This window comes from Silurus meridionalis, chromosome 29 (genome assembly GCF_014805685.1).
Source record: "Silurus meridionalis isolate SWU-2019-XX chromosome 29, ASM1480568v1, whole genome shotgun sequence".
Lineage (NCBI taxonomy): Eukaryota > Metazoa > Chordata > Actinopteri > Siluriformes > Siluridae > Silurus > Silurus meridionalis.
The window spans coordinates 10,578,658-10,591,157 of NC_060912.1; the positions used below are offsets into that span (position 1 = coordinate 10,578,658).

At 41.4% G+C, this 12,500-nt stretch overlaps 2 protein-coding genes across 4 annotated transcripts in view; both read left to right on the plus strand.

Annotated features, from left to right (window-relative positions):
* Nucleotides 1–4,647, plus strand: part of pkn1b (protein kinase N1b) — a 34,317-nt gene extending 29,670 nt beyond the window's left edge. For all 3 annotated transcript variants that reach the window (XM_046843996.1, XM_046843997.1, XM_046843995.1), the window contains 5 exons: nt 63–139; nt 1,487–1,629; nt 1,985–2,092; nt 2,721–2,801; nt 3,151–4,647. In XM_046843996.1, coding sequence (XP_046699952.1) covers nt 63–139; nt 1,487–1,629; nt 1,985–2,092; nt 2,721–2,801; nt 3,151–3,354 — 613 coding nt within the window. In that variant the 3' untranslated portion in view covers nt 3,355–4,647. The remainder of the gene's footprint in view (nt 1–62; nt 140–1,486; nt 1,630–1,984; nt 2,093–2,720; nt 2,802–3,150) is intronic.
* Nucleotides 4,648–10,939: 6,292 nt separating this feature from the next.
* Nucleotides 10,940–12,500, plus strand: part of engl (endoglin, like) — a 15,361-nt gene continuing 13,800 nt past the window's right edge. Inside the window, 1 exon segment of the mRNA XM_046843998.1 lies at nt 10,940–11,068. The gene's annotated coding sequence lies outside the window, so the exon portion shown is untranslated.

The window sequence follows — 12,500 nt, forward strand, 5'->3', positions numbered from 1 at the left end:
ACAACACAAAACACACACACACACACAAAAAGAGAGGTAAATGTTGTGTGATTTTGTAACAGGGATCTCAAGCTGGATAACTTGCTGCTGGACACTGAAGGCTTTGTGAAGATTGCTGATTTCGGCCTCTGCAAAGAGGGTGTGTACACACTGCTCTATCACACTGCTCTAACACATACTGCTCTATAACACACTGCTCTATTACACACTGCTCTAACACACACTGCTCTATCACACACAGCCCTATTACACACTGCTCTATCACACAGTGCTCTAACGCACTGCTCTAACACACACTGCTCTATCACACACTGCTCTATAACACACTGCTCTATAACACACTGCTCTATTACACACTGCTCTATTACACACTGCTCTATCACACACTGCTCCATCACACACTGCTCTAACACACTGCCCTATAACACACTGCTCTATCACACACTGCTCTATCACACACTGCTCTAACGCACTGCTCTATCACACACTGCTCTAACGCACTGCTCTATCACACACTGCTCTATCACACATTGCTTTAATGCACTGCTCTATCACATACTACTCTAACACACACTGCTCTATCACACATTGCTTTAACGCACTGCTCTATCACACACTGCTCTAACACACACTGCTCTATCACACACTGCTCTAACGCACTGCTCTATCACACACTGCTCTAACACACACTGCTCTATCACATTGCTTTAACACGCACTGCTCTATCACACACTGCTTTAACACACACTGCTCTATCACACATTGCTTTAACACACACTGCTCTATCACACTGCTCTATCACACACTGCTCTGTCGCACACTGCTCTAACACACACTGCGCTATCACACTGCTCTATCACACACTGCTCTATCACACACTGCTCTATCACACGCTGCTCTATCACACACTGCTCTGTTGCACACTGCTCTAACACACACTGCTCTATCACACTGCTCTATTACACACTGCTCTATCACACACTGCTCTATCACACACTGCTCTGTCGCACACTGCTTTAACGCACTGCTCTATCACACACTGCTCTATCACACACTGCTCTATCACACACTGCTTTAACGCACTGCTCTAACACACACTGCTCTAACACACACTGCTCTATCACACTGCTGTATCACACACTGCTTTAACGCACTGCTCTATCACACAATAGTTTAACGCACTGCTCTAACACACACTGCATGTTGGCCTTCAGGAAGTGGAATATTTTTCCTGATTTCTACTGAGAGAATAGTTGTGTATATAATAATAATAATAATAATAATAATAATAATAATAATAATAATAGTCTATAATTGTATCACAGTAGACCACTGGTCATGGTCAGTTCAGATTACAGTCAGGTCATGGTCAGGGGTCCACAGACTTTTGGCATCTGTATATTAACATTTTAAAGTATATAATAATATCTCTCTCTCTCTCTCTCTCTCTCTCTCTCTCTCTCTCTCTCTCTCTCTCTCTCTGTAGGAATGGGGTATGGGGACAGGACCAGTACTTTCTGTGGTACTCCAGAGTTTTTGGCCCCGGAGGTTCTGACTGATACGTCCTACACTCGAGCAGTGGACTGGTGGGGGCTTGGGGTGCTCATCTATGAAATGCTGGTTGGAGAGGTGTGTGTGTATGTGTGTGTGTGAGAGGTGTGTGTGTGTGTGTGTGTGTGTGTGTGTGTTTTTACATTTACAAAATGGCATTTGGCAGACGGCACTAATCCAGAGCAACTTACAATTATTTTATTGCAGTTGAGGGTTAAGGGCCTTGCTCAGGGGCCCAGCACTGGCATAAAGTGACACCTTCATGGATGGAGTCTCCAGTGTCAGCACCTGTAATAGTTACAGCTAACGATAACGAAAGTGTGTAACAGGCACCATGGATATTTCCACAGTGCAACTCAAAATAGATGTGTGTGTGTGTGTGTGTGTGTGTGTGTGTGTGTGTGTGTGTGTGTGTGTGTGTGTGTGGGTGTAGTCTCCTTTCCCAGGTGATGATGAGGAGGAGGTGTTTGATAGTATTGTCAATGATGAAGTACGTTACCCTCGATTCCTTTCCACAGAGGCCATCAGTCTAATGAGACGGGTGAGCATTGTACTTTCTCTTTCTTTCCATCTTTCTCTCATTTAATTCTCTCTCTTTCTTATTTTTTCTGTTGAAGCTAAAAACTAGCACTCATCCGGTTATTCCTGAGGTTATACTCTATTTGACCAAAAGTATTGGGACACCTGACATTCCACCCGTATGAGGTTCTTTTCCAAACTGTCACCATAAATTTGGAGGCACACAATTGTATCTGACGTCTTTGGATGCTGTAGCATGAAATGTCCCCTTGACACGAACTAGGAGAGCCAAACCTGCTCCATGAAGATCTGCTTTCCATGGGTTGGAAGTATGTAAAAGATCTCATGCTTTAAACCCTATTAAACATGATGAATGTGAACGCTGACTGCACTCCAGGCCTCCTCGCTTTCTCACCTACATCAGTATCTGACTTTACTAACATCTGAATGAAATCTCACACAAATCTCCACAAAATCTAGTGAAACATCTTCACAGAAGCGTGGAGGTTATAACAGGAAATGGGGACTAACTTTGGAATGAGATGTTTTTTTTGTCCATATAGTGGAACTGTGTAAATGAGCAGGTGGACATGTTTCTAATAAAGTGAGCAGTGATTATATATTCACACAAAATATATATATTTTGGCAGTTGCTACGGAGGAACCCTGAGAGGAGGCTGGGCTCCAGTGAAAAAGACGCAGAAGATGTGAAGAAGCAGCCGTTCTTTAGGGTGAGAAAACATCTCTTTTAAAACACCTGACTCAAGTCATATTCTCTGCTTTCACACCTTCCTTCCTTAAACACAAACACACACACACACACACACACACACACACACACACACACACACACACACATGAACTTACATGCCTATGAGAAGACATGCAGCAGCCAGACCTCCAATAATCTATTTCCTGATGAAGCAGGGTGCAGTGGCCTTCATTTGCATATTAAACCTGATTGGCTGTTCAGTTTTATGATGCAACAACACGTCCATCATATTATATATTGAAAAATATTTTTATCTCTCTCTTTCTCTCTCTCTCTCTCTCTCTCTCTCTCTCTCTCTCTCTCTGTAGGATATGGACTGGGAAGCCCTGCTGCAGAGGAAAGTGGTCCCTCCCTTCAAGCCCTCGTTAGGAGAAAAGGAGGACGTAAGTAACTTTGACGCGGAGTTTACGAGGGAGGCGCCCGCTCTCACTCCGCCTCGCGAGCCCAGGACTCTGTCACGCAAAGACCAGGACTGTTTCAAAGACTTCGACTACGTCTCTGACTTGTGCTAGTGTACAGAGAACAAGGGCTACAGAGAACATGGACCATATGACCATACACTGACCATATACTGTGACTGGGAGACATGGGCTGTGTCCCAATCCACCTCAGATATCCTTCCAGATGCTTCCTTTTCTTTCTGTGCAAAGCTGCAGAACAAGGGAGGATCGAGTCAGAGACATGAAGGAGACGAGATGGCTTGTGACGTGTGGATCAGCGTGTGACACTGAGACAGAGGGAGAGAGAGAGAGAAAGAGAGAGAGATCGAGAGAGAGTTATTTGGAATAAACCTTTAAATGACTTAAAGAACACAAACACAATTATGTGTAAAATAATCCATCCATATTCACATCTCAGCCTTCATCCTCATCTTCATCTCCATCTCTACCTTTATCCACATCTCAGCCTTCATCCTCATCTTCATCTCCATCTCTACCTTTATCCACATCTCAGCCTTCATCTTTATTTCCATCTCTATCCCTATCTCTATTCTCATCTCAATCTCCATCTTCATCTTCATCTCCATCCCCATCTCTGTCCTTATCTTCTTCTCCTTCCTCATCACTATCTTCATCTCCATCCCCATCTATAACCTTATCTCCATCACCATCTGTATCCTCATCTTCACCTTCATCCTTATCCCCATCTCAACTTTATCTTCATCCCATCCTCATCCCCATCCCTGTTTCTATCCTTATCTCCATCCCCATCTTCACCCTCATCCCATCTCCACCGTTTTCTACCACCCCAGATCCATCCTCATGTACATCTTTATTTTAGTCTTCATCCTCATCTCTATCAACCCCCTTATGTCCATTCCCATCTTAATTTTCATTCCCATCTCCATCCTTATTTTCATCTTTATCCCAATGTTCCTCCTCACCCTTCATCCTCATTTCCATCTCCAACTTCTCATCTTCACCTCCACAATCCGTTTCTCTGTTCACTTCTTTCTCTTCCTTTCTGCTCCATCATCATCTTCTACTCGATCTATAAATGAATTGATTGAGCCGGGGTGTGGAAGCTTGAGGAGTAAATCTGGGATTGGATGCCGTTAGTGTTGTGTGAAGAACAACCCAGGAACTAAGAGTCACTCAGATCTTCTGCTTCTGCTAAATGATCATGAATGTAATAAAAGCACATTACGATCAACTGTCCTCACGTGGAATTCTATTTTTTGTGCGAGATCTGTCCTGTCCCTGGTCTTCAACAATTTCAGGAAGGTCAGTCCTTTGTTCTTACGTCAAATGTGTCGTCTTTCTGTAGAATCGCTGCAATAAAAAAATAAAAAAATAAATAAACAATCTCCCTTTCAGCTCTTCATGTGGCCAAACACGTCTATGTTTTATCCTCCCATCATTTCTACAACTCCAAAACCCTGTCCTTCTTCTCTTCTGCTTTGTCCATCATCTGCTCAATTACTGGATGCTGTAATACACACATACACCACGTGGGGGAGCCAGTACACATTTAAACAATGCTTATATTCGAACCTAAACCAGTGTGTGTGTGTGTGTGTGTGTGTGTGTGTGTGTGTGTGTGTGTGTGTGTGTGTGTGTGTGTGTGTGTGCCATACCTTTGCTTTCTTTAAAAAAGTGAGTTTGATCTATCAGCTGTGATGTCATAACCTCATCCAGGTCATTGGGTTGATGCAAAAATAAAAACAAAAAATATCCAAAAAGTCTTTGTCTGGTTTTATCAGTGTAACGCTAAAGGAGTGTGAGTGTAACTGACATGTGAGAAGGATGTTGAAGACAAACATATGGGCACGAGTGACAGCGTGAATGCCCTAGAGTGGGAAAAAAGCCCCGTTGTGAGAAAATGCCCAATGTTCTGCTTTCTCGTGTCTCCTAAAAGCTTCCTGTTTATTCTCATCCTGTTCCTGAACACTGTACCTGATCTCTACTCCATTTTAGAGAAAGAGAGAGAGAGAGAGAGAGAGAGAGAGAACAACTTACACAAGTACACAACTAAATATACTCAGGTTCCCATATCCCTAATCTGTCTCTCATACACACACACACACACACACTCTCAAACACACTCACATATACATACACACACATATGTACAACGTACAAAACTTATATTACATCAAAGAAAGAAAGAAAGAAGAGACCCAAACCTGTTCCAGCATGACGATGACCCTGTGCACAAAGCCGGCTTCATCAAGATCTGCTTCACGTGGTTGGAATTGTGTGGAAGATCTCGTGCTATAAACCCTACTGAACACCTTTGTGATGAATGTTTCCACGCTGACTGCACCCCAGACCTCCTCACCTTCTCACCTACATCAGTACCTGACTTTACCAACACCACTGTGGCTGAATTCATCTCCACAAAATCTCCGTAAAATCTAGTGAAACATCTTCCCCGAAAAGTCAAGCTCATTATAAGAGGAAATGGAGACCACATGTGGACTGGGATGTTGAAATAGAAGCACAAAACTATGCTCAGGTGTCCACAAACACACTGCATATTTCCAGGGAGGCAGATGAATATTGTGTTTTGGAGTTAACTGCTAATTTACTAAAGATCTTCAGAACTTCTTGTGCTGAGACGTTTGCTTCAGGAGCTCATCAATATATTTTTTTTGATGATGATACGATGTTGATGATGAAGAACCTGTTAAAGAGTCAGTGCGAAACTAAAGGTTTAAATACCATTCAGGTCAAGAATATAAAAGATAGATAGATAGATAGATAGATAGATAGATAGATAGATAGATAGATAGGTAGGTAGGTAGGTAGGTAGGTAGGTAGACAGACAGACAGACAGACAGACAGACAGACAGACAGACAGACAGACAGACAGATAGATAGATTTTTTTTCTAAAAGAGAAGAGGAGAGGATGTTAGGTCTGGAGCAGAGATGTGGGCGATTATCAGCGTGATGCAGGACGTGTGGTGAAAATGGTGAGACGTGTCAGGATGCCCTCCTCAGCACTCCATCCTCTCGTTCTTGCTCTCTGGGCTTCTCTCCGCCAATCTAATTACTCAGAATATTTGGGAGTCTGTATGGTTTTTTTTTTTAACCAATTTATTTCTCCAGCCCTGGAAACCACACCACCACCACCACCACCACTGCTTCTGCTTCTGCGGCTGCGTCTCTGCACACCACATTTAATTACACCACGTTCATGTTCACTTCCTGCTCCATTTGCACTGAACTGAATAAAGTAATAATAAAAAGAATAACAAATAAAGTATATTGACCTTTTTTTGTCTGACTGAAAGCATAACCTAATAGCTTCTCTCAGAAACGCACACACACACACACACACACACACACACACACACACACACACACACATATGAACTGAGTGCTGGAGTTTGGAAATAGATGGTACACAAAGTACGCACTTTTTCCCTTTCTTTCCATTTTAATCTGTAATTCTGTAATTTGCTAGAAAATGTTTGCTTCGGTTGGACTGGTGTTTGCACACTGGCTAATGCAGGGTCTTGGTCAGACTGGTGGAAACACAGTGTTCAATGTAGAAGATCAGTCTAAAAGGTCAGAGATGTTGTAGGAATGAAACATATTAATGAGAAATGATCGATACTGAAGGCAGTGGATTGATTATTGGATGGATTGATATATAAAGTGAATCTGAAAAGTGTGAAGTCTTTTATGGTTTTTGAGAGACATGTGAACGTTCCTTTTGTTTCTATGCCTCAAAGTTGATGTTAGAAGCAGGAAAAATGGTCGTACGGATTTTGACAAACTGTGACGTCTAGACGTCTGGGTCTGAGCATCTCCAAAACTGCAGCTCTTGTGGGCTGTTCCCGGTCTATCAAAAGTGCTCCAAGGAAGGAACAGTGGTGAAACGGTGACAAAGGCTGGTCCATGTGGTCCTACAGACAAGCTCCTGTAGCTCAAACTGCTGACGAAGGTCGTGATGTTGATGATCAAAGAATCACAAATGTTCTCCAGGAAAAAGAGACTAACACAAAATTAGACAGGTGCTCATAATGTTATGCCTGATTGGTGTATTTAACATTTTAGCATGAAGAACAGCTTCACACACTCTCAGCATCTAGACAGTTAGTTTTTCCAAACATTCAGCTGAAATACTTCACTGTGCTTCTTGTAAAACTCACCAAAGTTGTTCTTCACTAGTTGGAGATTTCTTTCTTCTGACCAGTTCACCTCAGAGCAGGTCAGTAGGATTTAGGTGTGGTGACTGGGCAGGTAGTTCCATGATAAATACACACCAGACTTCTGTCTGCTCTCTAAATAACACACAGAACATGCGCTTCGGCTCATCGTGTTGTTGTACGGTGAAGTCGCTTCCAATGAGCTGCAGTCCAGATGGAATCACATGGTGCTGAAGTATAGAATGGGAGCCATGTTGGATCAGGATTCCTTTCACTTTCTGGAATCTTCCCTGCTCCAAAACAACCCAAACCATTAAACTTCCACATGACTGTGGGGGTGAGGGGAGTCTGATCACATCTTCTCTCCTGTTCTTCATCTTACACGAGTTCTTCTGTAAGAGACCCAAATGTCCCATTTGGACTCCACAGAACTTTCATCAACTCGTTCACTGTCACTGTGTGTTTAGTAAGTTTATTCCATAAAAACAGAACATGTATGGGTAGGTGAATGGATGGATGGATGGATGGATGGATGGATGGATAGATAGTTCTTAGTCCTCGTAAACCCACTTCACCTGCCCTCCCTCATTTGTTTTCCACTTTCTATTCATGGACGATGTTTTCTGCCCTGTTACCCCTCATGCTGTCTGCAGTTCGGTTGCAACTGTTTTCCTCGCAACCTCGTTCAATTAAACCCGAGGTTCAGCTGGTTCACTTAAACTATTTACTGTTATATCAAAATTCCAGCATTTGGTATAGTTGAAAGCATTGTTGGGGTTAATAAGAGTCAGCATTAGAGGACTAGAAGGGGCAGGACTGCGTGTGCTCCAGATGAGATGGGATTGGTGAAAGCCAGCTGAGCACTCGAGCAGAACAGACAGGAGTCTGGAGACAGACCTTTAAGTTCATCCTTCTTATAAGTTTAAGACTTAAAATATAATTTAGACCTTAACAATTCATTTAGTGTGTGTGTGTGTGTGTGTGTGTGTGTGTGTGTGTGTGTGTGTGTGTGTGTGTGTGTGTGAAAATCTATGATTTGTTTTAGTCACACAATGGTTTGTCAGAGGGAACCCAGAGAACATCAAGTACAACATCAACAGATGGAAAGAAAAGAAGCTCCACAAAATTTGTCAGGATCATGATTCTCACCAAACACCACGTCTCCCATCAGCCCCTGCATCATTTATCACCTAGTTATTCACCATACAGACCAAAAGTTCATGGATACTTGACCATAAGTTTCTTATGTCCATCCCATTCCACATTCAGTCCATATTCACTGGTACAAGAACCTCCACTCTTCTGGGAAGATGCTCCATTGGAGTTTGGAGTGTGCTGGTGGAGATTTGTGTGAGATTTCATTCAGCCACAAAGGTTTTAGTAAAGTCAAGTACTGATGTAGGTAAGGTGAGAAGGCCTGGGTTGCAGTCGGTATTAAGGTTCACCCCAAAGGTGTCTAATAGAGTTCTACAGCAGGAGATCTTCCACTCACGTACAACCCCTGGACAGCAGATCTTCATGGAGCTGGCTTTGTGAACAGGGGTATTGTCATGCTGGAACAGGTTTAAATGCAGGGAAAATTCATGCTACTGCTTCCAAAGATGTTCTGTACATTCCTGGAGAATGGACTGGTGAGGTGTTAAAGATGGTGGGCTTCTGATGAGAAGGTCAGGAGTTCCAGTGCCTGAGGAAATTGTAAGCCACTCTGGATCAGAATGTTTACTAATAGAGTGAATATCTATACTTTTCATTTGAACATATATTCCTCAGACACATAAGAACATCCCCATCCATATAGAATGTTCTGTAAATTGCACATCAAATTCCAGAATCATATAAATCATAGTGGGTCATTTACAGCACCAGACAGCATCCAAATATTTTCTTTAAAGACACGTCCATACACTGACGCATTCCAAAAGAACATTAAGCAGAAAACTGAACTTGGCTCTCATTCTGACTCATTTTAAACCCTGAGTGCTGTATGGAGCTGTAATTATAGAGACGTTCATTTCCTCGTCCTGTATGCTCATTTTCCTGGAATTTCTCACTAAAGCCGAGTCGTAAATCACGTGCCATTGTTTATTCTGGATATTGGAGAGAACAGATTAAATTTATAATTCCAAAGATGAGCAGAGCGACATGAACAATTAAGATCAATCATCATCAACAATCATGTGATTAATCATGATTAAATATTTATTTATTCATTTACAATATTAAATATTTTAATCAATTGACAGCCCTAATATACAGTGGTGATCAAAATTAGAGAACAATTTATAAACAATTGAACAATTCTGAAATAATGTCATCTTTACTGCTCAACAGTTGAAGGAGTTTTTGTCCTGTTCTGTCTATACCATGCTACCAGAACACCTTTTCCACAAAATAACTAAGGCATTTAAAAAAAACATTATTTTGCAGAAAACACACTGATCAATATTAGAGAACAACAATGACTGTAGCATGGAAAAAGATTACAACAAAATTTTCTGAAGGTTACAACAGTCAGCAATTAGTAGGAAGTGTCCAGGCCTCTGCTCTGAATGACTTCAGCACATCTGCAGCCACAGGACAGCACTAGTCTCTCACACTGCTCTGGTGTGATTTTGGTCCACTCTTCTTCCAGTCTCCTCCACAGTTTGGTGACTGTAGTGGGTTTCTTTGTCGCCAAGGATTTTCCAGAGGTTCTCTATTGGGTTGAGATCAGGACTCTGGGCAGGCCATGTCATTATTTCAATGTTTTCAGTTTCAAGGAACTGCTTTACCCGTTTTGCTGTGTGACATGGAGCGTTGTCCTGCATGAACACTGCGGGCTGATTGGGTGATGAACGCAGGGAAGGACCCATATGTTGTTGAAGAAGGTTCTGATAAACATTTGCATTCACTCTGCCATGGAGCTGTATAAGAGGCCCAACTCCTGCTGCAGAAAACATGCCCCAAACCATGACACTTTGTAATGACAAATGATGCTCTCCAAATTGTGCAATAAAATCAAATGCAATACTACTTTTATTTGTTTTTATTCCCATATCTTTATTTGTATTATCTGTTTCTTGTTCTCTGTAGACTGGAAGCTTCTGAAACCAAAACAAATTCCTTGTAAGTGCAAACACTTGGCAATAAAGATCTCTCTGATTCTGATCCTGAATGCACATTTTATTTGTATTTATGATATTTTCATCACAATAAAACCCTTTTAATTCTCCATAAAACCCACATTACCCAGACTGGGAATCAGCTGCAGTGTGTTTCACTCTATACATCTTACATACTTTATATAAATGTTCTCCTTGCCGTAAGACCTCCTCATTTACATTCCGTCAATCATCCTAAAAACCCCGCCTCTAATTTACATACCAATCCTTCAAACCACGCCCACACTCACACGCCAATCCTCAAACTCCGCCCCTTTCTGTTTCCAAATAAACTTTTCTCTGATATTTTGCTCTGATTGGTGTGTTCGGGTCTTTGAGTGAAGTGGTGAGAGAGAGAGTGTGTGTGTATGTGTGTGTGTGTGTGTGTGTGTGTGTGTCCATACTTAAATATGCGGCGTGAGCACAGAGCCCTTAAAGCTGATTCCTCGCGCGTCGGTGATGTCATTTGGGACCACCGATCGACACAGGTGGGTGTTTCCAATACACACACACAGAGAGAGAGAGAGAGAAAGAGAGAGGAGACTCTAAAAAGTGTAGTAGTATAAATAAAAGTGTGAAATGTGTGTGTTAGTGTGTTCCTGGGTTCGTTCTGCGCGTCTCCTGCGGTTCGGTTTGTAAACCTGATGATGGGACTCGAGAAATCAATAAGCCGGTAATAAAGGTAGACTGTAAACTTTACAGCTGTGTTTCTTCCACAAACACATCTGTTTCTATCCCTCATTCATTTCTATCATTTCTTTGCATGTCCACAGGACAGGAGTCTTTCTGTCTCTTCTCTGCTTTTTTTCTTGTGTCTTTTTATGTGTGTTTGTTTGTGTGTAATAATAATTGTTGTGTTGCTCTGAAACATCTGTTTTGATGTTTGAGTTGATGGTTTGACTTCATGACACTGTGGAAAAATCTCATTGTTTTTATAAAACTGTGTACTTATAATCATGTCCTTCAACCTGAAGACAACAAGAACTTTGTTTTAGAAACAGTACAGGAACCTCAGATTATAAACTCCAGATTAGGAACTTTATTGCAGAGACTTTATCAGGAGAACTTGATTTCTACACTGTTTACACCAGGAATATTACTAATGGGTCTTACATTAGAAATTTTAAGAACTTCAGATTAGGAACTAATATTGCATTGACTTTTATACAGAAACTATTAAAGAAAACGTAGTACAGGGATTTTATTTTTTGGATCTCAACAGCAGGAATTTTACTAAAGTGTCATAAAACAGAATTTTACCCTGGAACATTACTGCTAAGAGTTTACTAGTGGAACCTTATCATCTTCAGATTATGAACTTTATTTCAGATACTTTCGTACAGGAACCTTATTTCAGTGTTTACACCAGGAATTTTACTGAAGGGTCTTTCACCATATATCTTGTAACCTTTATGCAGAGAGTTTACTACAAAAACTGTAGCCCAGGGACTTCAGATTAGGAACTATATTCCAGAGTCTTCCATACAGGAATCTTCATATAAAAAAAAGGAAATTACAGGGATTTTTCTTTACCACAGACTCTCAAAGGACATAGGGTTTAAAAATAAAGTACTACAGCCCAATAACTTGCAAGATTTCAGTGCTTAGACATTAGATTAGACATTCTGATGCAAAGACAGGATACAGAATCTTTAGCTCAATATCTATACGCCAGAATATTAGTGCCAATGCTGTAGTTCAGGGACTTAACTGGATCTGCAGTACCAGAAATGTAACTTAAGGGCTTTGGGAGAGAATTTTACCTGAGGAACTTTGATGATGTTTAGTACCAAAGCCTAGTCCTGGAACTCAAGTTCAGAAACTGTAGTCCATGATATTTAAACCTATAATTATAAGTACAGGAACTTTAATCCAGAGTACCAGAAATCCACCATCTACCACTACTATACTACTAAAGTA